Source organism: Pangasianodon hypophthalmus, chromosome 20 (genome assembly GCF_027358585.1).
Source record: "Pangasianodon hypophthalmus isolate fPanHyp1 chromosome 20, fPanHyp1.pri, whole genome shotgun sequence".
Classification (NCBI taxonomy): Eukaryota; Metazoa; Chordata; class Actinopteri; order Siluriformes; family Pangasiidae; genus Pangasianodon; species Pangasianodon hypophthalmus.
The window spans coordinates 20,722,329-20,749,520 of NC_069729.1; the positions used below are offsets into that span (position 1 = coordinate 20,722,329).

The following is a 27,192-nucleotide window of genomic DNA, read 5'->3' on the forward strand; positions in this document are numbered from 1 at the left end:
GCTTTTGTGTAGCTGATGAAAGCTGATTTCATTTATCTGTTCACTCATCAGTTGCATCTCAAATTCCCTGCTTTGTTTATATGTGGAGTAAGTAGTGTGTTCGCAGTGTATTTTTTATTTGAGCGAAATATTAGTGTTTGATTTGAGATGTTTCAGCCCTACAGTGAACTTTATCGTATGTAGTGCACAGTGTATAGTGCATAGACTGCACTCTGAGACAAGCAAAAAAAGATTATAAAAAAGCAAATCAAAGTAATAAGTGCAAAAGAAAAATAAATTTGTATCAAGTATTGAGAGTACTACTGGTCTGTTTTGAAAACTTTAATCTTTCATTGTTAGTAAAGTAGTCTTTATTTCATACCATTGATTCATTTCAGTAAATGTTTACATGTAAACATTGTGTATGACTCAGTCTGATTACTGAAAAAAAAATGCAGAATACACTGAGCATCAGATTTATTGTTCTTTCCTTTAAAATCATTGCAGGTAATTATATTTTTAATGAGTTAGATGTTGAGATACTCAAGCTATCATTCATACTGTCTACCTAAAGAGTATAATCTGCCAGTTAAAGTGGTTATGTCGCAACTGTTTACGACTGTGTTCAGACATTCGAATTTGAAAACAGCGCATCCTAGTGTCTGGTGGATTCATTACATGATGTTATTATCTGCGTATGGAAATATTTATAACAAATAAACCAACTTCATGTATATAAAATGTAAAAAAAAAAAAAAGAAAAGTGAAGTTAACTAGCTTATTATTTATTAGCAGTATCTGTACATAACACACTTTAATGATCTCCATAAGACATCTTTAATTATCTTCTGGTCACGCATACATCATTTTGGCCGTATATTTGTATATATTGTATTATGCATTAGTTAACTGTACATATGATTAGTATTTCTAACGTAACTGTACATAATTCTCATTAAACATAGTGAATTGAAATTTTTCTTCTGAATTATGCATTTCAAAATTTGAATCAGTCCATTTTTTTTCTTTTACGGTCCTCCGTCTGATTGGCTGGTGTTGTTTTCAGCCATATTGTTTGCCTTCCCTCCATTTCCTTTACCTTCAACTTGATTAGCATGTTGATCCGTTCCTTGATTAGCAACAAGGTCTTGTGGCAAATGGCTCAAAACAAGGTTAATAAGCTTGCTGCGGAAGCTCCTGCTTAGAAAACTGTAGAGGATGGGATTGGCCAAGCAGTGAAGTAACGCGATTGTTCTTACGATGGCGTAGGAGAAGAAGAGCTGCGCGAGTCCGTTGCAGTCAAATAAATCGGGTTGCGCCAGGTCCACCAAGATGAGGATCATGGTTAGCTGAAATGGAAGCCAGCAAATTATAAAAACTGAGGAATAAACATGCAGGAACCAGATGTCGTCGATGTTACGGATCTGAACTTCAGGAGACGATCTCACTGCTCGAGCTGTTAGTGTGTTAAAAGTCACCATAATCACAACCGGTGTTAAATATTGTGCCAAAAACTGGATAATAACGAGAGAGCTGAACCACTTCTCGTAGTCATGTTCGGGCACCAAGTAACATCCCGGTTCACTCAATTCTAAAACGCGAACGTGTACCGTTTCTAACAAGCCAAGAAACAAAGCGAAAATCCAGAGGGCCGCACAAATGATGTTCCTCTTGCGTTTTTCTGACGTGGCTGTTATTTTCGCTGCTAATCCACGTACCAGCGACTGATAGCGCTCGACAGATATATACGCTAGGAAAAATGAGCTAGCATGGATGTTAACCACGATGATTAAATTTGAAAAGCGGCACAGGAAATCACCCCAAACCCAAACGTGATCCAAAGCAACTTCGAGCATGGAGATGGGTAAGATGAGCATCAGCATGGTGTCGGCCACGCCCATGTTCAGGATGCAGAATATCACAGTGTTACGTGTGCGGCGTCTCTGCCAGTTTACCCAGACGACCGTCAAATTCATGATCAATCCCACGATGAACAGGAACAGGTGGAGCAGGAAGAGTCCGATACGCCGAGACACCAGATCCACCTTGACGGTGCAGTGTTCAGGAAGCCAGTCCGTCTCATTGTCCATCTGTCCAAACACAAAAACTCCTCACACTTTAGACAAACTGTAGAAGCTCCACCACATGCAAAACCCTCCTGTCAATCAAACCTCATGTTCAGATGTCACTGACAGAAATCACTGACTGTGCGTTATTTTATTATTTTATCATATATTTTATTTGTGGCATACATTTTATTACGTTTGCTTTCAACAACATTATTTGCCTTTAACTGTTATCTTTATTTTTCATTTTTGCAAAGCAGCCTTGTTTATTTACATTATTAAATGAATAAATTTGAATTTGTGAGGGAAAATGTTATTATCAATGAAAAATGTACTCTCTCTCTCTCTCTATATATATATATACTGTATATACAGTTCTGTGTAAAAGTCTTAGGCACGTGTAAAGAAACGCTGTAGAGCAAAGACGCCTTCAAAAATAATGAAATTAAATGTTTCTATTTTTAAAAAAATCCTATAAAGAGCAGTAAACAGTAATAAATGAAACAAAGTCAGTATTTAATGTGACGATCCTTCACTTTAAATAAATAAAGCAGTATCTGAGGTGCAGTGTGTGCAGTTTTATAAGGAAATGAGCTGGAAGTGTTACTGAGCATCTTGCAGAAGCAGCCACAGTTCTTCTGGAGACTTTGACTGTCGACTCGCTTCTTATTTCTGCAGCGAAACCCAGCAGCCTTCATTATGTTTTTATCTGAAAAGTGTCTCTTATGGAATCTGCTGCTTTCTTTACTGACATACAAACATTTTTCTGTAACGTTTCATTCTGTGCTGGAAAACTAATGTTTGGAATCTAAAATGTTTTTGTACTGAATCAATAATGTAGAAGTCAGAAAATAAACATCTATAACAAAGTTTGTACTAAAAATCAAATAGGGTGCCAAGAATTTTGATTATATATTTTAATATTTATCCATTTTCAACTTGAAATAACAATACAGAATTTTGTAGCCTTGAGGGTGAGTAAAATATGAAGTAAAAGTAAAAATATTATTATTATTATTCTAGTAGTAATAGTAGTTTTGTAGAACTAACACATATTTGCTTAATATTATTAAATATCACTCTAGATTAAGTGAATCCATGGAAAAATTCTGAATAATTTACTTTGACATAAAGCTTATTAAAATGTTTTACATAAACAAAAATGTAAATATAAATAATTTTTAACCTTCAAGCTTTTTCTTTAGTGCTGCAATTTTATGCAAATGATCTGTAATTATAACAGAAAGTATGTTCAAAATTTTGTGTTCAAAAATTTTCAAAAATTTTTTCATAAACAAAAAAATGATCTTTCTCCTAATGACGTTTTCTAAAGTCATTTTCAGCATGGAAATGTTACTGTAGGTAAAAAGAAAGCATGTTATAAGTAGGTTTTAGCCAAACAACTTTAAGTGTTAATTCCTATAGCTGTGCTTCAGTTTAAACTATATTACCAAAAGTATTCGGTCACCTGCCTTGACTCACATATGAACTTAAGTGCCATCCCATTCCTAACCCATAGGGTTCAATATGATGTCGGTCCACCTTTTGCAGCTATTACAGCTTCAACTCTTCTGGGAAGGCTGAAGGTTGAGGAGTGTGTTTATAGGAATTTTGGACCATTCTTCCAAAAGCGCATTGGTGAGGTCACACACTGATGTTGGTCGAGAAGGCCTGGCTCTCAGTCTCCGCTCTAATTCATCCCAAAGGTGTTCTATCGGGTTCAGGTCAGGACTCTGTGCAGGCCAGTCAAGTTCATCCACACCAGACTCTGTCATCCATTCTTTATGGACCTTGCTTTGTGCTCTGGTGCACAGTCATGTTGGAAGAGGAAGGGGCCCGCTCCAAACTGTTCCCACAAGGTTGGGAGCATGGAATGGTCCAAAATGTTTTGGTATCCTGAAGCATTCAAAGTTCCTTTCACTGGAACTAAGGGGCCAAGCCCAACTCCTGAAAAACAACCCCACACCATAATCCCCCCTCCACCACACTTTACACTCGGCACAATGCAGTCCGAAATGTACCGTTCTCCTGGCAACCTCCAAACCCAGACTCGTCCATCGGATTGCCAGATGGAAAAGCGTGATTCATCACTCCAGAGAACGCGTCTCCACTGCTCTAGAGTCCAGTGGCGGCGTGCTTTACACCACTGCATCCGACGCTTTGCATTGCACTTGGTGATGTGTGGCTTGGATGCAGCTGCTCGGCCATGGAAACCCATTCCATGAAGCTCTCTGCGTACTGTACTTGGGCTAATCTGAAGGTCACATGAAGTTTGGAGCTCTGTAGCAACTGACTGTGAAGAAAGTCGATGACCTCTTTGCACTATGTGCTTCAGCATCCGCTGACCCCTCTCCGTCAGTTTACGTGGCCTACCACTTCGTGGCTGAGTTGCTGTTGTTCCCAAACTCTTCCATTTTGTTATGATAAAGCTGACAGTTGACTGTGGAATATTTAGGAGCGAGGAAATTTCACGACTGGATTTGTTGCACAGGTGGCATCCTATGACAGTTCCACGCTGGAATTCACTGAGCTCCTGAGAGCGGCCCATTCTTTCACGAATGTTTGTAAAAACAGTCTGCATGCCTAAGTGCTTGATTTTATACACCTGTGGCCAGGCCAAGTGATTAGGACACCTGATTCTGATCATTTGGATGGGTGACCGAATACTTTTGGTAATATAGTGTATATTAGCAACAAAAAAATTGAACCAATAATAAGCTTCCAAATAACGACATCCAAATGTATATGATTTTTTCAAAGAAAACAAAATTAATAACAAAATAATTTATTTTGACAAAAAACATTTATAATTTTTTGTTCAACTGTATGTGAGAAAGTGTGTGGAGGAATTATTTTTATAAACAATGAATTAACTTTTTTTTAATAGTAAATTATACAATATTTTAAGTAAAGAAAGCTCTTAAGTTTAATTCTATATTTAATATATAACCATTTTCCAATTTGTAACAGGAATGCATTTTTAAATGAAAAAACGTTAATAAAAAAAAAAAAAGCACAAGCATGTTTTTGCCTTAAACATTCTTACTTGTTACAGAATTGAGAAATTTAAAAATGCAAATAAATTAAAATTATTTTCCTGATATATGAATATATTCTATTCTAAGCCTTATAAAATATTCTAAATATGTTCTTTTTTTTCTAATCCATTATAAAACCTTCAATCAATTACCTAGCCTCCTCTTTCATTACAACAAAACAGACACAAATTATAAGTAAGTGAGTAGATAATTATACATCAATACGCAATTAAACTGCATATATATTTTAAATAACAGGATACTGAGAGTTTTACTTACCTTTATGCTAAAATGTGCGAAATAAGTTTGAATAAATGACTGAACTCCACTCAGGCTCGGTGTGCTGGTGGGACTGGAGGTTCGGTGAGACGCACACAAAGAAAAATCACGTTATCTGCCTAAACATAAGCACTTCCTGATAGTAGGAAAGGAAAAAAGGGATTTTGTTTCCTCAGCAGGATTCGAGAAACGGTAAAGATGATCATTAACCTCTGAGCTTTTGTCCTCCTGAAGAGGAAACGGTTTTCAATAAACTGCACAAAAACAATGTGTGCATCAATGGACCACACACACGCACACACACACACACACACACACACACACACACACACTACTGCTACTGTCTCACTTGAGCTCCATAGACATTCTCTCATTCCAGTTTCTCATTCTTAGATATCTGTGAGCTGTACGTTAACATTTAATATTAACAACGTAAATTACATGCTGATTTTACACAGTTAGTGTTTTTCTTTTGATCAGTTTCTAATATCAGAGAATTTTATAGGAATGTTTGACAAACTGTAATGTTCTAATGTGGTTCCTCTCACAATTTGCTTAGGTTTGCTTTAAGCTTAAAAAAAATGACTTTTTACGCAAATGTTGTGTTAACATGTTAATGTTCCTATGACAATGTTGCAGGAATGTTCATAGATGTTTATAAATAGTTAAAAGGAAACTTGACAGATTGGAAAAAGGAAAAGTTCCTTCAACAGTAACATTCAGAAAACGTTCTTCTTAAAAATCTTGTGTTTATATTATATCTACAGCAGTGCTGTCAGTCACAGGGATGGAGGCGTGGCCTGTGTGTCAGTTACAGTGAAGGAGGCGTGGTCTCTGTGTGTCAGTCCCAGTGAGGGAGGCGTGGCCTCTGTGTGTCAGTCCCAGTGAGGGAGGCGTGGCCTCTGTGTGTCAGTCCCAGTGAGGGAGGTGTGGCTTCTCAGAATGGTATTTCCAGTCAAGGAGGCGTGGCCTCTGTGTGTCTGTTACAGTGAAGGAGGCGTGGCTTCTGTGAAAGCTGTTGATCTATCTATCTATCTATCTATCTATCTATCTATCTATCTATCTATCTGTCTGTCTGTCTGTCTGTCTATCTTTGCGAAAAACACAAATAATGAAGTGAAAACATCTGTTATTGTTTTGTTTTGAAAGCAATTTAATATTACATCTGACCCTATTTTTTAAAATGATATCAGTTCACACTAAAGTACAAAGTGATTGAGGTACAGAAAAGAATTTACCAGTGAATTTTTTTTCATTTTCAACATTTCGTATAAGCAGTGGTTAGTGTTCAGCTGTAGTGAGCAGAAGGTTCTGAGTTTAAATCCCAGCGCTGTAACTGCTGAGTCACACACTGCAGCTGCAACTCTGTAATTTGACTCTCCCTCTATCTCTCTCTCTCTCTCTCTCTCTCTCTCTCTCTCTGTCTGTGCCTGTGGATAAAAGTACTTATAATGAAATGAACTCAGTGAGTGAAGATGTTGGCAATGAACTCCAGGAATCTCTTGCCGTACTGCTCAGGATGAACGGTAGAGATCTCCGCCCCTGACTGCAACACAAAAGAAAAAAAATTCAACAAACAACACAAAATACCAGTATATGATTTATTAGAAATCATTTATAACAACAAGACAGACAGACATATGATGTATCAGATCCTTCACCTCTGTTTAGGAATGGTTTGATGGAGTATGACAGTCAGACAGACAGACAGACAGACAGACAAACAGACAGACAAACAGGCAGACAGACAGGTGGACAGACAGATGGAGAGACAGACAGTCAGACAGATGGACAGGCAGACAGACAGACAGACAGAAAAACAGACAGACAGAGAGACAGACAGACAGAAAAACAGACAGACAGAGAGACAGACAGACATACAGACAGACATACAGTCAGTCAGACAGACAGATAGACAGATAGACAGATAGACAGACAGGCCCCAGTAGCAGCGATACTCACTCCATGCTTGACGGTCTTTGCGGCGTGTGCTGCTTTTTTCTTGGTGTCGTAATGAGTCAGGATGTTTATCAGCCCCATGAAGTAAACTTCTCTCTGTGGAGCTCCTGAGGAGAAACAGAGTCACGGCGTTGTGTTTAATCTCTTACACCACAATCAACTTCACAAACAATTTTACAAATGACTCCACAAACAACTTCACAAACCCAAACAACTCCACAAACAATTTGACAAATGACTTCACAAATTATACAGTAAACCACTCTTTTAGCTTAATAATTCATCCATGAACACAAAAAACTCACCGGCTGCACTCTGGATTCCGTAAACATCCACACACGGATCAAACACTGCCGGAGTGACGGTTTTACGGGCGGGAACAGAATGAGCCCCGCCCTCAGGTGACGTGCTGAGAGACGCCGATGCTAACATGGACACGTCGTTTTCCTGCTCGTCCTCCTCTTCACACGCTGAGTCTTCATCCTCCTCCTCTTCCTCTCGCTCGCCCCTGTCCATATCATGAATCCCCAACAACAGGCTGTAGTCCATGAGCTTTAACCTCACGAGGAACTGTACAAAAACACACACACACACGCAATCAGTGAAGGAGGCGTGGCCTCTGTGTCTCTCAATCTCAGTGAAGGAGGCGTGGCCTCTGTGTCAGTCTCAGTGAAGGAGGCGTGGCCTGTGTGTCAGTCTCAGTGAAGGAGGTGTGGCCTCTGTGTCAGTCTTAGTGAAGGAGGCGTGGCCTCTGTGTCAGTCTCAGTGAAGGAGGCATGACCTGTGTGTCAGCTTCAGTGGGGGGTGTGGCCTCTGTGTCTTAGTCTCAGTTTAGGAGGCGTGGCCTGTGTGTCAGTCACATATTAGGAGGCGTGGCCTCTGTCAGAGAGAGAAAAGGCCAATGGAATTGAATGGGGGAAAAAATTGCAGATAATTTTGTTTTGTTTCTACCAAAATCCATCACAGCAGCACCAGGTCTGCTCACAGTCTCCTCATAATGAAGAAAATCTTTGCAGCACATGGTGTACTGTTTTTCCAGAATTAAAAACTATGTATATATATATAAAAGAATTTCTAACATATTTTACAATGACATTAAATGAAATATTTTTCTTAGCTCTAAATGCTTTTCATCACATGAATAAAAACAAACATTATCTGAGGTCTGAGCTGTGAATCTTTTCTATCTCCTCTTTCACTAGTGCACTTTTCCTGCTGTTGTTTAAACCGGATCTATAGGTGCTGAGAAATCACTAAACTGTTATCTTTACTTCAGACAGAGCCAAGCAGTCACAAGACCATAGAACCCACAGTAACCTCAACATGAACAGGAAAGATCAGCGTTAAACCGCATGTTCAGCATTTAATCACTCTTACATTATCCAACACAGCTAACGCTAAATATAAACACACCATATATCAGTTATTATGTAAGGATATTAGTACAGTGTAAGGTTTATGTGTGGCACGTTGTAACAGCAATCCTGTGTGTTGTGTAATTAATAACGTATAAAGCCGATGTTGAACTTCCATGTTTGTAACTAATGCTGCAAATCTGGCTTTCGTAATTACACCAACAGGAAGCACACTATGCAAAATAAAGTACACTACAACTAAGTGCTTATAGTTGTCATGTAGACAATATTTACACAGTATTTAACTGCAAAGAAAGATCAGATTTTTTGTTTAAACAACTCTGAAATATCAGATCATGTCCCATTAAAAAAAATGCCACTTTAACCTCGTAATGTGAAAACATTTATCAACAGTAATTAAGTTAGCCAGCTACTTAAACACAGAACTGTCAGCTAAGTCACTAGTCCAGCTATTTGTTAACAAACTACTATTGTTAACAAAGAAAGTATTTTAACTTGAAATTAAACCAAGCACTAGCATGCTAGCTAAAGTTAGGCTTTTATATTGTTTAAAACAGTAGATACGTTTGATAACAAACTAGCCTAAAGTATACAGTGTAAAGCTGTAGTCAAGTAAAATTAGACTGATTATTATTATTTAATAAAACCACTAAAGAGAGTCACTAGGAAGCTAGCTAATATTAGGCTAATTTTTACATTATGGAAGCTTACTAGCGTACTAGCGAGCTAGCAAAAATAAATATTAGTGAGCTAGCTAACCTTGGGCTTACTATAATTGTGAGTAAAACAGTAGCTATGTTTACAAGCAATATTGTCAGACATTCACATATATATTTGTTTGTGTGTGTGTGTGAGTGTGTGTGTGTGTGTGTTTGACCTTGGCATGTTTTTTGTTTAAAAAGAAAAAGAAAAAAAATGTTTCCTCATGGGGACCAGTCAAATTTCCTGAAAGGATAGGAGTATCATATTTTACAGCTTGAACCTTGCGAGGACATTTGCTTGGTCCCCGTAAAGAAAAGCAAAAACATCAGGTTTTATTTACAAAACTAAAAGATTTCCTTTTGGCTACTGATGTTAAGGTGTAGTAATTATGGAAATGGGAGGCCCTCACAAGTGTAGTGTGTGTGCGCGTGTGTGTGTGTGCGCGTGTGTGTGTGTGAGATCCATGACTCACGTCTACGTCACGGTTGAGCTTCTCCATGAGCTTCTCCTTCTCCTCATCGCTGATGTAAATCCGCTGCATGTTGTTCCTGAAGTCCATGTCCTTGAACGTGGGCAGATCTTTCTCCTGCGAGGGCCAGAGTTTAATCTTAAATATCTCCTGCTTGGTATCAGATGTTCTTATAGTTCATATTTAACCATTAATTCATTAAAGTCTATTTATTAATGACAATTACATTATTACATTAATAAAAATAGATGTAAAAAACCCACACTGGATCCATCTGAAACACAGTCCTACCTTCTCTTTATCACTCGCTTCACGAGACACCAAAGAGCCCTAAAGAGACAAAAATAGAATAAAGAAATGAAGGAAATATAATAGTCAGACGTATCAGATGTACGTCCTGTAGTGGTGAGTTTGTGTAAAAACTCTCGATGCTTTAAAAGTTTGGTCAAAACAGAACATTAGAATTTTCTCTCTTTTATTAAAAATATCTGTAATGCTTTAATGCTGGTCAGTACCACTCTTGACCACCAGAGGGAGTCAGGACTGATCCTGTGGGCTTATGGCTGCATTCAGTACTTTCACTCCAGTGACCTGGGTTTTATTTCCAGCCATAACTGCTCATAATCATCTTATTCCACATCCACAAACAACATGCGTAGCTGGAGTATTGATAAAACCAGGAAACGTGAACGTGAATTTGTCTTTCCCACGTTACCTTGAGGTTGTATTTCGTGTGGATGGTCAGCCGGTGACTGAACATGTTCCTCATGATGATGAAGTAGGTGTCCTCGTTGTTGACGGTAACGCGGTACATGCCGAGGAACTGAGGGAGCAGCGTGACGCCGTGACTCTTTACAATGTGCTGGAAACACACACATTCATCAGCACGAGGTATTTATACAGTACAAGTACTGTTCAGCGAGGACTTCATTAATAAATCAATAAAATAAAATGCACAATCCAAGGAACACGCACCATGCCGTAGTCACTGTTAATCATTATTACTGAGTAATAATTCGCTGTGTGTTGTGCTGCAACAGTAAAATTATCAACGATGGGTGGTGTGATGAAGTGGAGATACTGTTACCGCCCGGAAGTTGTAAAATTATTTTCATTTAACAGCACGTCCTAAAGTATTTATTCCTCTTACACCACAGCAATTTACCAACGATTTCAGTAGTTACATTTAATGTTCATAAAGCAAGTTAGTTCCTGTTGTCACTTACGTTATAGCAGCTATAAACACTCGTTCCCTCAGCAGCCTCTTTATTCTCTCTCTTCAAGTTAATAAGACAAAAAAAACCCGCAGCTTGTTACGCATGTTACCGAGAAACCGCAAAGAAGCGTAAACTCCTCCGTCTTGAAGACGTCGGAAAACTTAAAGTTACAGCTTTACCTCTGACTGTTACAAAGCGCTGACACTGGAGACTCCTTCCATCAGTGTTACATAAACATCTCCTTATAGGAAACTTCACCACATCAACGATTACACACGTTTGTCTTTGTAAAATAACCACACATTTTTAATGTTTTTTTGTTGTTGCTATAGAAACGATTAATATAAGCCTGTGATTTGCAGCTGCACTACTGTCAGAGCTGCTGTTATAGAGAATTCATCAACACCTTCTGACCAATCAGGATCCAGAATCCAACAGCAGTGTGGTATTAAACGCTACTAATTTCTTTCTTTTGGTTATTTTCAAACTATATACATTTTTTTGCTCATTTTAAAAAAAAATCTACTGCAACATTTTATTTTTAACATACTGGAATTTTAAAATTTTTTTAAATAAATTATAAAATAGAGGTGCAAACTTTTGCATTCAGCTGATAACCATTTAAGAAAAACGAATCAAACAGAAGATTCGGATAGATTTTAGTTATAAACAAACAACTCCACATGGAATTTGATGCGCTGTTGATGAAGGGTTATTGTATAAAATGATATAAAATTGTAATTTTATTACCTGGTGATATTCGGACAGGATGTTGTGCATGTTCTCCACTTCCTCACTGGAGATCTGTTTGATGATTAATAATCGGTCGTATGAGGAGAGCAGGAGATGCTCATCCTGACTCTCGCTGTCCTTTAGGGGGGAACTGCGCACTAAAGACATCTACACGGATATAAATAACAGAAAAAATAAATAAAATAAGGAATAATAAATAAGCAGAAAAGAAGCATCTACCTTTAGACTTTAGATTTTATCTGTCGGTCCTGTGTTTATTATTTTTGTGTAATTTTAATGTTGTATATCATTACAGAGAGTTTCAATAAAGAAAGTAGCATGTGGGAAAATTTGCATTTGCATAAAATAAATTTGTATATAAATGTGTTTGTTTATAAATATACCAAACTAAAAATATATAAAAACAAATAAAAACAACCAGATAATAAAATAAAAAAACAAAACAAAAATCTTTTATTCATCCAACCATCCAAAATGAAAACAAAACAAACAAACAAAAAAAAAGTTTTGGCAGAAAAATTGGAATAAAAGTATTTTAGCTGAAGATGATGAGTTATGAAATAAAATATTATAATTTTTTTTTTTAATCCAGTCAATCAATCAATCAATCAATCAATAAATAAATAAATAAATAAACAAACTCCTTCTATTAAAGCTATTAATCTGTTCTCATATTTTGTAAATTTAACAATCTGTTCACGGAGGGTATTTATTGATTTATTGATTGATTGATTGATTTATTGATTGATTTGTTTATTTATTTTTACAGCATTGAGGGACGATCAGTTCTTTAACTCCAGATGTTCGAGCTTGCTGGCATGGAGGATGGTGTTTAGGTGTTCAGGTTGTGAGAATGAACACAGCCCACTGGGATTGGCTTCATGCAAACACTCATGCAAACACCAACGACAATAAAACCACGTGGTATTAAACGCATTTGAATGGAAAAACACACCTGTACGAGACACGTCACCTGCACAAACGATGAAACACAACGCGTGGTTTATGGATTAGTCTCCCGTGAAGTCATTTAGAGTGACTTACTTAAAATCAGTGATACGATGAATGACACTAATTTAATTACGTATCATTTATAGAAGTACATTCAGTTTTATGCTTATTAAGTTCCAGAGTAAACACCCAACAACTCTGGAGCTACAAATATGCTGTGATTTAGTGTTATATTGTGGAATACATGATGTGGACTCGATAGACATCATCTTCAAAGTTCAAACCCATAACTGAAGAACGCAAGTGGTGCGATTTCATAGTTACTTCACTGTTGAGTTTTTCAAACTACAGACTGATGAACATTTCCGTCTTTTACTCTTGCAACAGCTTTCTGTTTCATCTTATAATGACAATGTGATAAATACTGACAATGTAAACGACTTTATGGAAAAATCATTCTCTGTCTAAAGCCCTATTCAGACCGGATTAGTTTTACAGGTGGGAGTGGGGTAATTTTTAGTCCCATCCGAGTCCACATGATAAACAGTAAAATATAGATGTCATTTAAAAGGATGTAGAAAAGAAGTGGGAGCACAGGTTTAGCCTACATAGATACATGTTATGGTCATGTGACCTACTAATGATCAAGCGCAACATACATGGCCACAGCTGACTCAGACTTTATACACTATATGGCCAAAAGTATGTGCACCCCTGACAATCACACGCATATGTACGTGTTGAACGTCTCATTCCAGATTTATTCCCCCGTGTTTGCTGTTATAATGAGCTCCACTCTTCTGGGAAGTCTTCCCACTAGATGTTGGAGCGTGGCTGTGGGGATTTGTGTTCATTCAGCTACAAGAGCATTAGTGAGGTCAGGCGCTGATGTTGGGATGTCGAGGAGGTCTGGGGTTCAGTCGGTGTTCCAGTTCATCCCAAAGGTGTTCAGTGGGGTTGAGGTCAGGACTCTGTGCAGGACACTCGAGTTCTTCCACTCCAACCTTCACACACCATGGAGCTTCATGGAGCTCGCTTTGTGCACAGGGGCATTGTCATGCTGGAACAGGTTTGGGCCTCTTAGTTCCAGTGAAGGGAAACTGTAATGCTGCAGCACACAGAGACGTTCTATACAATTGTATGTTTCAAACTTTGTGGTTACAGTTTGGGGAAGAAGCACATATGTGTGTAATGGTCAGGGGAGCACATACTTTTGGCCATAAAGTGTACATACACACTATATATTATAGTAATTTTTGAACTAATTACATTTTTCTCAGCTTTTAGCTCGTAAACATCTCATGTGCTTCCAGTCTCAAGGCTGATATTGAACATCTTATTTATATTTTATCAGATTTTGTACTTTTTGCCTTCTCATTGCATAACTTTACACTATATATATATATAACTATTATTTAGTTATCTATTGATCTGGATTTAACGTAGATGGATGGACAAATTCAGAGAGAATCATAACTTCACCTCCAAATCTGGCAAGACACAAACTCATACATTCAAACAGCAAAATACAAATCAAGCAACGTAAACAAAACCGAAGAAATGGGTAAAGAAATATCTTGAAAGTTCAGTCCAGCTGCTATGCTACGACTCATTTCCCCATGCATTACATTCAACAAGCAAACAGAAAAAAAATCTCTGGGGCCTCAGCAGGACACTGGATTATCCAACGTTTACCTGATAGTCCTGATCCTCGATCCCGAATCTCTCTCGGAGGTTTCGGAAAACCTGCGGGCAGTACTCTTTGAACTTAAAGTGTCCAGGGAGGTTTTCTCTGTGAAGATAGACAGCATATCCATATTAAACTTTCACACCACTCTAACTGCTCTGTTAAGAAAGCAGTTAATACTTGTTTTAATAGATATTTTATCTAAAATAAACACCTGAATTTCAATATGAAATAATAATCAAATTAGCAATAAAAATCACAAATAGTGGGTGCCAATATTTATGATCAAAGTTCAGCTGATTATTAACATTTAGTACACAGTGTATGGTCATTTAAGTTGATTTATTTGGTTATTTAAACATTTAACATTAACATTTAATATGAATTAATACGTGTTACTTTGCTATCACTTATTGTTAATTAACGCTGAACATTATTATTTGTTAATGTTAAAATAATTCAATAATTTTTTAAATATAAGCTAATGTCAAATATTCCTTAACTTCATGTAAAATATATATATATATATATATATATATATATATATATATATATATATATATATATATATATATGAAAAAAATCAACAATGTTCAATAAAACACGTTCTTTCACTGTTCCAACTCTGGAGCTAGAACTAAAAAGGTTCCAGGAACTAATATGGTTCCTGTTTCCTGTGTTCCAAACTTGTCTTTTCATTACAGTGAACACAAAAACAGTCTGTTAAATAATCTGCGACAATGCCGTAATCTCTAAATCCTCCAAACCAGCACAAAATTCCCAGACAGCTTCCAGAAGATTCTTTTTTCAAAAGGTTTTTTGTTCATGGTTTAACTCAGGAGTTGATTTTCTTCTGTCCTTATTTCTCAAAGTTTACTGCGTCACAGTACAAATGATGACACAGCAAAACTGTGAGTGTTTTCTTAAAAATCTATAATAAATTTAAACTATTAAATCAGGAAAACATCATGTTCCGCAGACTTGATGGGTAAAAGACACCCTGAATTAATTGAATTAATAATTTTTGATCAAAAATTAAAGATTTTGTTTGCAATGCTAATAAACAATGCTAATGTTAGCTATGTATACATAAACATTAATACTATTAAATTCCTTTTTTTTTGCAGCTGAATATTTTATGAATTAAACATTTTTTCCCTTATATTCATTAACATGATGTTTTGGTTTGCAAACTGATTTAAGAGTTAGGAAGGGATTTTTTTTTTCAGGGATTGTCAGCGCACAATGATGACATCAGCTGGTGTTTTTCGGTTCTCAAGTGTGATTACGGTGATTTATTAAAACTTTTTTGTGTAGTAAAACATGCAAACAATTTGCTTTAACATGAACATGAACATTAAAACCTAACTGAATATAATTTATGCTGATAAAATCTAACAAATTGGAAATTTTATTGCTGAAACACCAGATAAAATGCACTTCTGTGTTGGAGATGAGGAAGTTTAGATATATATTCTTCTTCTAGAGAGGAAACTCAGCAGTAACCTGATTGGTCATCTTGTTATTATCATTAAATCAACTCTTTAGACAAAAGAATGTTTACGACACAATTCTATGAATTTTTTGAAATAGGAAAATGTAAAAGTAATCATGTGCACACTTTTACGATTTCTAACCACGATTCAGTAGCTGCTACCAACTTGTTAAAGATGCTGCTCAAGTCTTTAATGTCACTGAAGCATCGGACGTTATCTATAAATTCTAACAAAATGTCTGTAATATCTGACTGCAACAAAAAAAAACAAGAAGAGTGAAGGCTGTTATTACACAAAGTAAAGTTGAACAGAATATTTAACAGTCGAACTTAATTACAAGAAAGAAACACATAGGAAATGGCCGATTATACAGACAGCTCCAGATCTCTGCTAGACTTCAGTGTGTGTGTGTGTGTGTGTGTGTGTGTGTTACTTGTTGAACAGGTGGTAGTTCACTTTGAGCTTGCTGTTGGCTTTAAAGTCATCAGGCAGCAGCATCACCGGCGCAGGAACATGAACCATGTCACTGACCTGCACACCAGCAAAGAAGCGGAGTTACTGTTACTGATTCATTTCCTATAACCGCACATCCCCAAGTGTTTTATTCCTCTTATACCACAGCAACTTCCCAACGTTTATGTTATGTGAAACGAGCTAGTTCCTCTTCTCACTCAGCTGCTATAAACACCAGCCTTTCTTTTACTCTCAGGTTAATTAGACAAAAACAGCTTGTTATGTTAGTGAGAAACCACAAAGCGTAAACGAACAGTCCCGGTGTTTAATAATGAGAGTGTTAATGATGTAGAGATGGTGTACCGTGTGACTGATGCCCCACATGAAGACACTCAGCACAGGATCGCTGGCCCTGAACACCTCCACCTTCTGATGGACAAAGTGTTTCTTCTTGCTCTTGGTGCGGCGCAGTTTAGACGGAGGGGTGTTTGAGACGGAGCCTAATTTTGGGGACGCCATTGCTGTTTAACACAGATGCAGTGCTACAGAAGTGGTGTTCCAAGCACAGTGTTCCAGATGCAGTGTTACAGACAAAGTGTTACAGGTGTGGTTTTCCAGAGTTCCTGGCACTGAGTTCCAGACAGTGACAGTGATACAATCACAGTTGACCAGATGCAGTATTCCAGAGTCCAGAGTTACAGACACAGTGTCCCAGATGCAGTGCAACAGATGCAGTGTAGCAGAAATGGTGTAACAGACGAGGTGTAAAATATGTGGTGTAACAGGTGCAGTGTAACAGATGCGGTGTAACAGAAGCGGTGTAACAGAAGCGGTGTAACAGAAGAGGTGTAACAGACGCGATGTAACAGAAGTGGTGTAACAGACACGATGTAACAGACACAGTGTAACAGAAGCTGTGTAACAGAAGCTGTGTAACAGAAGCGGTGTAACAGACACAGCGTAACAGACACAGCGTAACAGAAACAGTGTAACAGACACGGTGTAACAGACGTGGTGTAACAGAAGCGGTGTAACACAAACGGCGTAACAGACACAGCGTAACAGACGCGGTGTCACAGACGTGGTGTAACAGAATCGGTGTAACACAAACGGCGTAACAGACGCGGCGTAACAGACGCGGCGTCACAGACGCGGCGTAACAGAAGCGGCGTAACAGACGCGGCGTAACAGAAGCGGCGTAACAGACGCGGTGTAACAGACGTGGTGTAACAGAAGCGGTGTAACAGACGTGGTGTAACAGAAGCGGTGTAACAGACGCGGTGTAACAGACGCGGTGTAACAGAAGCGGTGTAACAGAAGCGGTGTAACAGACGTGGTGTAACAGAAGCGGTGTAACAGACGTGGTGTAACAGAAGCGGTGTAACAGACGCGGCGTAACAGAAGCGGCGAAACAGACGCGGCGTAACAGACGCGGCGTAACAGAAGCGGCGAAACAGACGCGGCGTAACAGAAGCGGCGTAACAGAAACGGCGTAACAGAAACGGCGTAACAGAAGCGGTGTAACAGACGCGGTGTAACAGACGCGGTGTAACAGAAGAGGTGTAACAGACGCGGTGTAACAGAAGAGGTGTAACAGACGCGGTGTAACAGACGCGGTGTAACAGAAGCGGTGTAACAGAAGCGGTGTAACAGAAGAGGTGTAACAGACGCGGTGTAACAGACGCGGTGTAACAGAAGCGGTGTTATAGACGCGGTGTAACAGACGCGGTGTCACAGACACTCCAGTCCAGCTCTTAGGGATGATCCTGCTTTAAAAGGTGACTCATCCAGACTTCACTCCCTGAAGGCATGTTTAAAGAAAATGGGACGCGACCCGATGCTTTGTTCTCTCCACAGGTGTGTGTTTTTCTCCCGATGACTCCTCCTCCAGCCCTTAACCTCAGCGCTGATGTGAGATCATTTTTACACACAGATGATTCTGTAGGATGATTCCAGTTGAAGAACAAACAGAACAGTGATATAAAAGCGCAGGTGTGTGAACGAGTGTGTGAGTGTCTGAGGCTCCTGCTGGTGTGTGTTGGTGGAGCCTCAAAGGACCATGCTAATGGTCATTTGATCCTCATGTGACTCTCCCTTTCTCTCTCTCTCTCTCTCTCTCTCTCTCTCTCTCTCTTTTTCTCTCTTTCTCTCCCTCTCATTCTCTCTCTCACTCTCTCTCATTCTCTCTTTATTTGTTACTCTCTCTCCTTCTCTCTCTCTCTCTCTCTCTCTCTCTTTCTTTTTCTCTGTCTACCTCTCTCTGTCTCTCCCTCTTTCCTTCTCTCTCTCTTTCTTTCTCTCCCTCTTGCTCTCTCTCTAACTCTCTCTTTATTTGTTACTCTATCTCCCTCTCTCTGTCTCTCTCTCTCTCTCTCCCTCTCTCTCTATGTCTCTCTCTCTTTCTCTCTGTCCCTCTCTCTCTCTCTCTCTCTCTCTCTCTCACTATCCCTCTCTTTCTCTGTCTCTCTCTGTTTCCCTCACTCTCTCTCTAACTCTCTATTTGTAACTCTCCTTCTCTCTATCTCTTTCTCTCTGTCTCCCTCTCTCTCTCTCTCTCTCTCTCTCTCTATCACACACACACACTATCCCTCTCTTTCTCTGTCTCTCTCTGTTTCCCTCACTCTCTCTATCTCTTTTTGTCTTTCTCCTTCTGTCTCTGTCCCTCTCCCTCTTCATTCTTGCACTTGTTCATTCTCTCTCATCTCTTTTCCCCTCTTTTAATCTTTGTCTCTGCTCACCCCTTTGTTTTCTCTTTCTATTCTCCCTTCCTCCCTCTTTCTTTCTTTCTTTCTTCTCCTCATATTGTCTTTATATTGTCTTTTCTTTTTTCCCCCACTGTCCTTCTCTCTTTTCTCTCACTCTTTATTCATGTTAATCTCTCTCATGTTTAATTTCTCTTAATCTACACTCTTTAAAAAATTTCAGTTGTCTCAGGGACAGAAAGTTTCCGTCAGTAAATTATTCTTTTTTTTCTTAACAGGCTAAGAAGATCCTGACGTCACAGCTATACGACGTGTCTTTACGTCTCAGACCCAAACAGCACAGAACACACTTTAATTCTTATTGCAACACTTTATTTACATTCGTTACAGAGATTTTAAATATGAACAAAACATAATAAAAAATAATGACATGATGAACATTACAGATTTATGAGCTGTGACAAAACTGAGCCCCAAAACCTGTAAATTTCATGATAAATAATAACAAATTAAAAAAGAGAAAAAGTTCAATAAATAAATGTGTTGATTTTAATTTACCAGTACATATTTTAATAAAATTTGTGTCATATAGAAAACGTAGAGTAACAGCACATTATATATATTATTGAAGAATGTGTGAGGAGAGGTGTTCAGTTGTACTAAACGCTACTTTAAGTTAATAATGATAACAGTAATAATAATAATAATAGATTCAAATACAGAAGTATAACACAGACATGAGTATAAAAATGCTGAGATAAAATAGAAAGAGAGAAAAAATGAGGTAAAAAGACAGAATTAAATAAAAAAATTGAAAAATTCGACTGTGATTATAGTTATTTGAACACTGCATATTCTAATTAAAGGCATCAGATGTTAATTCGGCACTGTATATTATTTTAATTAAAAGGTGTTAATTGAGCAGAACTTATATAAATACTGTGTGAGTCGTTTCAGCGCTTTAGGTGTTAATTAGTGTTTTACAGTGTTGAATTAATGCCTACAGTCCTGAGGTCCAGAGAGACACAAATAATCAAATTAAACCTAATGAAATGTTTTTGTGCTGTGTTTTAACACACACACACACACACACACACACACATTTACTGAGCAGATATTAATATTAAAATTTGTTACAGTGTGCTAATTCAGCAGGTGTAGTGATAATTCAACACTGTACGAACCACTAATCTTAAATAAATCCTTTCCTAAAACTGTCAGGAGATTGAGAGAGTTATGAGCAATGTGCAAATGCTGTGATTATAGTGAGTTATGTTAAGGTCAAGGCCACTAGGGGGCGTTACAGGATCTGCTAATCGTACAACACATTCAGAGCACTGCATGGCACTTCGCTGTCGCTTCATGTTTCAGTATTATGGAATAATAATAATAATAATAATAATAATAATAATAATGATCTCGTATGACTGGCACTCAGGCGCTGCATGTGACGGCACCGTCTCTGCCTCGGGACTGGAGTTTGTTCCCTTTCTCGTCGACACACCAGCACTGACCACGCTGCATCCCACGAGACGACATACACTGAGGCACAGGACAGAGAAGAGAGAGAGAAAATTAAAATATAACCTGAAAACAGGGTTTAAAGTTCCACAGCTCGTTCCACGTCCTCTGATTAAAGAGGAATGACAGATGAGAGAGGAATAACTGAGTCATGATGAGGCTTTATCATTCTAGACGAGGAATTCTCCCACAGATCAACACTGCAACGTGTCTCGGGAGTTAAACTGGACTTGTTATTTCTTTTTTTTTCTTTTCGGAAGGAAATATCACAGTGTGTGAAAGGAAACTGAAAGAGCTGGAAGGATTTAATGAAAAGAAGAAGAGAAAACTAAAGACAAGGAGAATGTGACTAAGAGAAATACAGAATATATAGAATCATAGACGAGTGAGAGAAGGAAGGTAGGGGCCTGCGGTGTGCACCTGCATCGTGTGTGTGTGTGTGTGTGTGTGTGTGTGTTTAAATCGAAGCTGCTGATTGGTCAGCACTCAGTCTTTACATTTTTTGGAAATTTTATTAATCCGTCTTTCTCACAGGGAAAGATCTTCAAAGCGCAGTCTATTTTATCGAAGTTTCTATTTTTGAAAATTGTGTGTTATTTCATTATTAAGACACAGTATACATTTACCAAAGTAAGAGTGTATATAAGTATGTAAATAAGAGTAGGGTATAATTAATTAATTAATTAATTAATTAATTAATTAGTAATCAGTGCTATTGTTAACTGGTTACTCTTAGTGTGTGTGAACCTGTATTAGTGCGTGTTAGATTTATGTTTTACATGACTTCAACTTCAAAATATCTCTGTTTACATGTGTGTGTGTGTGTGTGTGTGTGTGTGTGTGTTACCTGTTTCCTCTTGAAGAATCCGTTCCTGTCACAGTTGGGGATGTAAATGTCTCGATCGGTCTGGATCACGGTGAGCTCGAGCTTCTGGAGCAGCGACATCAGCAGTTTCCGGCAAGGGCCCTAAACCCAGGCGGAATATAAATCACTCTAATCGCTTTATAAATTATACATCATCACTGAGATGAAGAAAAACAGAGGTGATGTTTTATTGATTGCTTTCTGTGTGTGTTGTTGCTAACAGACGCCTGAGGGCGTTAAGGGAAGCAAACTTCTGAGTAAGCGACTGAGACACAGCCCTGGATATGAAATCTACACTAATCTGTGTTTCAGAACAGAGAAGAAAGAAATGTGTGCTTTTACCTTCTCCAAGCTTTCAGTAACTGGCGTCTGAGAGCCTGAAAAAAATGATGAAAATATTTATTTATTTATTTTTAAATTAAGCCCAGAAATGCAACTCAAACCTGGAAGAAAGTCAGTTTAATCAGCTTCTAATGGTTATGCTGTGGATTATAAATACACCGAGTACATGATGTGCCGAGAGCCGGTACTGAGTTCTGGTTTAAATCAATAACAGATTATTCTGTAAACACACACACCTCACAAAAAAACCAAAAAAACACACACACACACAAAAAAGTGAGCTGGTTCGATCGGTTACATCAGTGTGATCAAAAATTATAAAGATGGGAGTAAATAGGATTAGAGCATCCCTGACTGCAAAATAAACAACAATATAAACAAACAAACAAACAAACAAACAAACAAACAAACAAACACACACATAAATAGCTTAGTGGGTCATTGTATACGTAAGATGTACACACACTCTTAAAAACTTTAATTCCTTTACACAGTGTATACTTACACTTATTTTACTCGTATATCTACGATTTATTGATTCATTCTTTAAATAAATTTATATAATTTTGTATACTTTAAATGAAAGTAAAGTACAAAATAAATAATCGACTATCACTGTTATTATTATTATTATTATTATTATTATTATTATTATTATTATTACAGCTAAAAGTTTAATCACAAGCTACAAAAAATTAAAAAATAATTGCCAATGAATATTGCATAAATATGAAATTGTTGATATCACATTAGGAATAGATGTGAGATTATATATTATATATTATATTATAATTTAATCTTTATTTTTCATTCTAAATTTGACTCATATTTTGTAAATGAACATTAAGTTAAATGTATACATATTTATTTTTATAATATATAAAAATATGAGAAAGCATTTTGGAATTAATATTGGGATAGTGATAAAGTAGTAGAAAATGAGTTGTGTATATTTTTATCTATTTTTAGGAATAGAAGCTACATAATTAAAGAGAAAATACAATCTTTAAACTTTCACCTCAGTATCCCACACACACACACACACACACACACACACACACACACACCTGAGAATTAGGTGTTAAAAGAACGATTCTGAGTTCCCCACTTTAAGTTTTAGTTGAATTTATTGCGCGATTTACTGAGCTGTACTTTAGCAGCGTTGTGGTGCTCGTACCTGAGGTCGTGGTCCTCTGGATGCTGACCTTGATGCTCCTGCACGCTCCTTTCCCCTGAAGCAGAGACTGCAGCGGGCTTTGGTCTCCCTCCGGAGGAAAGCAGCGAAGGCCGCGTCCGCAAGCCAGAGTGTACACTCCGCAGGCTTCCCCTAGCCCCAGCAGCGAAGTGCCCTCCTCCAGGGATTGAGACGCGGCCCCCTGGCGCTTCCCCGAGCCGCCGCTCTTCCTGACGCCGGTGTGAGGAGAGAGGGAGGAAGTGCTGGACAGGTGGAGCTGGACCGTGATCAGGAGCGTCAGGAGATCACGCAAAGAAGCCATGACTCGTCCACTTGAACAGTAGGGAGGCTTCCTGAAGTGAACTAGCGGAGGAGTGGAGATAATGACAGACCGAGCTGCTGTCTGAAGCTCCAACGTGAGCGGCTTTTAAAGAGATGCTGCAGGAGGAGGGAATAAAGCGAGAGGTGGCTGAAGGTGGAGTTACACTCCTGAAGTGAAATTCACTCCCTTTTCCCTTTTTTTTCTTCTCTCTCCAGACTTCACAGAGAACTTTGGCATGAGCAGCGATTGTTATTTGCTCGTGTTATTATCAGGGGAAGAGCTGAAGTCTTCTTCTCCCTCACTGTGTTTGATTTATAGTTGATTTCAATACTACATATTTTCTTTGAGTAACAGTTACAGTTAGAATACTGTAGATTAGACATTTGATTTGTTTGACACATAAAAATATTCTCTCTACATATAAAATAAACCATAAAACAGGACTGATTAAAGAGCATAACACGATGAAACTCCTATGACAGACCTACTAAAGATGAAAAATTTTATGTTTTTTTTTATTGACTCGAGTCATTTGAGACTGTTGAGTTAAATGATTCATTCAGATTCGTTCAAAATGTGCAGTCTGAAAGTAGCAGCAGACACAAAACGACTTGAAGTTTTAAACTAATAATAATAATAATAATAATAATAATAACAATAATAATAATAATAATAATATTTTGTCAGCTGAATGAACTTAAACACAACTTGTTAAACTCACTGACTCAAATGATTCACTGAATGAATCTCAGTCTTTGACGGAAATGATTCAGTGACTTAAGAGACGTGGATCAGGTTCGGTGCACACACACACACACACACACACGCACACGGTTTCATATACACATTTACAATTTAAATATATAGCGTAAACTTACCTAAAATCTCTGTTTGATAATCATGAGGTCGTTTGTGAATATGTTTGGAAACGTAGCACTTTGGCTTTGAATTTTGTTTCAATTTTGCAATTTGTAATTGTGAATCCTGTTAACATTCGAAACAAAAAGAATTTGGACAAAGAGATCGACTCGATCACACAGTGAGAACATTACATTAGTAACATTCGAGACAATAACACTGCTAGCAAAACCATTAGCTAGCTAATTTAACTAACTACATTTTACATTTTACAGGTGGAAAGGTGTTAGCCTCAATACTTTTTTACTTTTTAAATCAAAAAGTTTGTAATTAGTAAAGCATCTACTGTACCAAGTTTACATTATATTTCATTATCTAAACATAAAAATGTTGTAGTTTTACTCTGTTAGGTTACGTCACTGCTTCTCATCAAAAACAGATGGCTTATTAATGAAAACAAATTGTGTAATTTGTTTTTATTTGTAATTATCAGATGATCAAGAATGTAGCTCCAAATGTAGTTATGTTATTTTAGGATGTGGTTTGTTTTGTAGCTAGCTTTAGCTACCTGTATTTTTAAAGTAGCTTACCCAATTACGTATAATTTCATTCAGTGATCTAAAAACCGCATCAGACTTTTGACGTAGATTGTGAGTGTTAAATATATAATAAATTATCATGCAATAACTAGTAACTTTATCTGAACATAGAAAATGTCTTATATTCTGTACGTTTACATGCATAAACATCTTCTATCCACTTTTGTCATGAAAATACTTCACATTGTTAAAAACGTTAACGTTAATTTTAGATCTGCATGCTCATGAAGGTTTCACATCTGTAAAAACTCATGATGAAATAATACAATGTTTTATATATATATAAAAAAACATAATAATGTAATAAACTGTTAATAATATAATAACATGCACTTAATAAAGTACATTGTTAGATTATATACAGTTTATTACATTTTATTTTACTGCATTACATGCAGAAATGTTATTAGATTATTGGAGATGGATTTTAAATGATCAGCAGCTTATTACGAGTTTTAGTAACAATGTTTATAACATAGTTATTACCTCAATTAACTTTCGACAGTCTGAGCTATTTTCATGACAAAAGATGATATAAGATCTTTATATTGATATTATACATGCAGGTAAATGAACAACAGCAGGGTTGAATTCCGGATTCTGATTGGTCAGAAGGTGTTGATTAGTTTTCTAGACCAGCAGCTCTGACAGTAGTGCAGGTTTATATTAATGTACTCGTTTTAATACGTTAGCTTAATAGCTTTCTATAAAGAAATATTTATTCAACACTTAGGGAAGGAGTCTCCAGTGTCAGTTTTCCGACATCTTCAGGACAGAGGAGTTTACGCTTCTTTGCGGTTTCCCAGTAACACGCTGTATTTTTTTGTCTTATTAACTTCAAGAGAGAGAGAACAGAGAGGCTGCTGAGGGAACGACTGTTTATAGCTGCCATAACGTAAGTGACAACAGGAACAAATTTGTTTCATGGATGTTCCACAACATTAAATGTAATTATAAACTGATAAAAAGTATGACGTGTTGTCATATAATGAATAAAAACAACAATAATCATTGCTGCAGTATAAGAGGAATAAAACACTTATTTTAGAGAGACTTAAATGGTGCTAATAAACGCCATCACTCATTGATGAGCAACATGACCTTTAACGACCTTCATAACCGGAATATTTTCTTGGCCTTATCGACGCTGTATAACCGCCCGTCTCTGTATTTGATTAACACCGGCCTCCAGAGTCACTCTCCCTTCTCTCCTTCCTCTGGCTGTAATTGATGTCAGATTGCGTAACTTCCGTGCACAACGCGCCAGTCATCCATTATTGTTACAACAATACAGTAGAAAAGCACTTACGAGGCTGTTTGTGTGTGACGTTGTCATGGCAGGGCTGCGTTTATTGGATCCAGAAGGAGTCGGCTTGTGTCACTTTCTGGAGAAACTCCTGGGTTTGACGTGACACAACACGTTTTATGGAAGTGAAATGCCGGATCTTGCTGTGATACAGCAGGCCAGAATGTTGGGTGTTCTTCTTGTTTCTGCTGGCAGTATGTGAAACAGGACTACAGAGATAAGGGCTTTGTACTGTAATATCAATTATTACAGATCTCCTTTTCCTTTCAAGGCCTTCAATAAGAAATATACATTTTCTCTCTCAGGATTTTACATAGTGGCCATGCAAACGCTCTGAGCTTCTTTTAAATACCTTGGTGGTTTTTTAGGTCACTGTTAAGCAGCTAATTTTACTTTGCGATCACGTGAATAAATCATGAATCATTTACTTTTATTAAAAGCAGCGTAACACCTGCATTTAGTCATGGATCCTTTCCAAGCTGTGCACTATGTCAGGATTAGATTCCAAACAAAATCAGCATTACAGGAAATAATTCCATAATTCCTTATTAATTAATTAATTAGTATTTCCTTATGCCTTATTATTACTTAGTAATTCAGTAAATCCAGTAATTTCATTCAATAATTTGTGTTTTTTTAAGAAGGTGTGGTGTAAAATGAATTTTTACGCTGGTTTTATGATGAAAAACATCTGATATTTTGCTAAAAAAGAAAAGATTCAGGGCTGATGGAGTAGGTAAACAAGTTAAACAACTTAAACAGTTAAACATGTATTTAGTAGGAAACTCTGCTGATTTCTCCTCCTTGTGGAATTTGCATCGTTACCCAGTAGTGAAGTTGCGGAGCGAGATGACTCATGATACTTGGCTAACAGGAGGTGTTGTGAGTTCTCCCTAATTTTGGAGCGAGTGTGTTAATCGAGTGAGTTATTTGACCCCTTTGCTTGCCTGATCCGTGTCTGTTTATCTTCTGGTGTTGGTTTTAGCTCGCATGATAGCGTTATCTGGTTCGAAAGAATGGAGAACAAAATTCAAACCAAAAGTTTCATTCAAAAACACTGGCAATGACCTGACATTAT

The 27,192-nt window shown here is 37.5% G+C and overlaps 3 protein-coding genes across 3 annotated transcripts; all 3 read right to left on the reverse strand.

The window, feature by feature from the left end:
* Positions 1 to 306: 306 nt before the first annotated feature.
* LOC113538014 (G-protein coupled receptor 182-like) lies at positions 307 to 5,544 on the reverse strand. Its single transcript, XM_053242444.1, has 2 exons — positions 5,363 to 5,544; positions 307 to 2,069 (listed from the first exon to the last, which is right to left on the reverse strand). Exon 2 carries the CDS (start codon positions 2,067 to 2,069, stop codon positions 1,008 to 1,010), a length of 1,062 nt encoding a protein of 353 aa, XP_053098419.1. The 5' UTR covers positions 5,363 to 5,544; the 3' UTR covers positions 307 to 1,007.
* A 965-nt stretch (positions 5,545 to 6,509) lies between these two features.
* On the reverse strand, positions 6,510 to 17,374 carry pip4k2cb (phosphatidylinositol-5-phosphate 4-kinase, type II, gamma b). Its single transcript, XM_026932840.3, has 10 exons — positions 16,789 to 17,374; positions 16,406 to 16,503; positions 14,485 to 14,581; positions 11,836 to 11,985; positions 10,584 to 10,730; positions 10,160 to 10,198; positions 9,872 to 9,985; positions 7,627 to 7,891; positions 7,325 to 7,428; positions 6,510 to 6,908 (listed from the first exon to the last, which is right to left on the reverse strand). Exons 1-10 carry the CDS (start codon positions 16,942 to 16,944, stop codon positions 6,825 to 6,827), a joined length of 1,254 nt encoding a protein of 417 aa, XP_026788641.1. The 5' UTR covers positions 16,945 to 17,374; the 3' UTR covers positions 6,510 to 6,824.
* A 2,097-nt stretch (positions 17,375 to 19,471) lies between these two features.
* Positions 19,472 to 23,454, reverse strand: igfbp6a (insulin-like growth factor binding protein 6a). The gene is made up of 4 exons (XM_026932922.3): positions 23,033 to 23,454; positions 21,856 to 21,890; positions 21,496 to 21,615; positions 19,472 to 20,669 (listed from the first exon to the last, which is right to left on the reverse strand). The coding sequence occupies exons 1-4, from the start codon at positions 23,349 to 23,351 to the stop codon at positions 20,562 to 20,564; spliced, it is 582 nt and encodes a 193-aa protein (XP_026788723.2). The 5' UTR covers positions 23,352 to 23,454; the 3' UTR covers positions 19,472 to 20,561.
* Positions 23,455 to 27,192: the final 3,738 nt, after the last annotated feature.

Bases quoted from the DNA above. Each gene is read 5' to 3' on its own strand.
- LOC113538014 (XM_053242444.1), bottom strand. From the start codon at position 2,069: ATGGACAATGAGACGGACTGGCTTCCTGAACACTGCACCGTCAAGGTG.
- pip4k2cb (XM_026932840.3), bottom strand. From the start codon at position 16,944: ATGGCGTCCCCAAAATTAGGCTCCGTCTCAAACACCCCTCCGTCTAAA. The intron at 7,892-9,871 runs GTGAGTCATGGA...GTTTTTGTACAG, and splicing joins AGCTCAACCGTGACGTAGAC to TTCCTCGTGAGGTTAAAGCT. The intron at 7,429-7,626 runs GTGAGTTTTTTG...GTTTCTCCTCAG, and splicing joins CGGAATCCAGAGTGCAGCCG to GAGCTCCACAGAGAGAAGTT.
- igfbp6a (XM_026932922.3), bottom strand. From the start codon at position 23,351: ATGGCTTCTTTGCGTGATCTCCTGACGCTCCTGATCACGGTCCAGCTC. The intron at 21,891-23,032 runs GTACGAGCACCA...CATTTTTTTCAG, and splicing joins CCAGAGGACCACGACCTCAG to GCTCTCAGACGCCAGTTACT. The intron at 21,616-21,855 runs GTAAAAGCACAC...GCCTGGGTTTAG, and splicing joins TTACTGAAAGCTTGGAGAAG to GGCCCTTGCCGGAAACTGCT.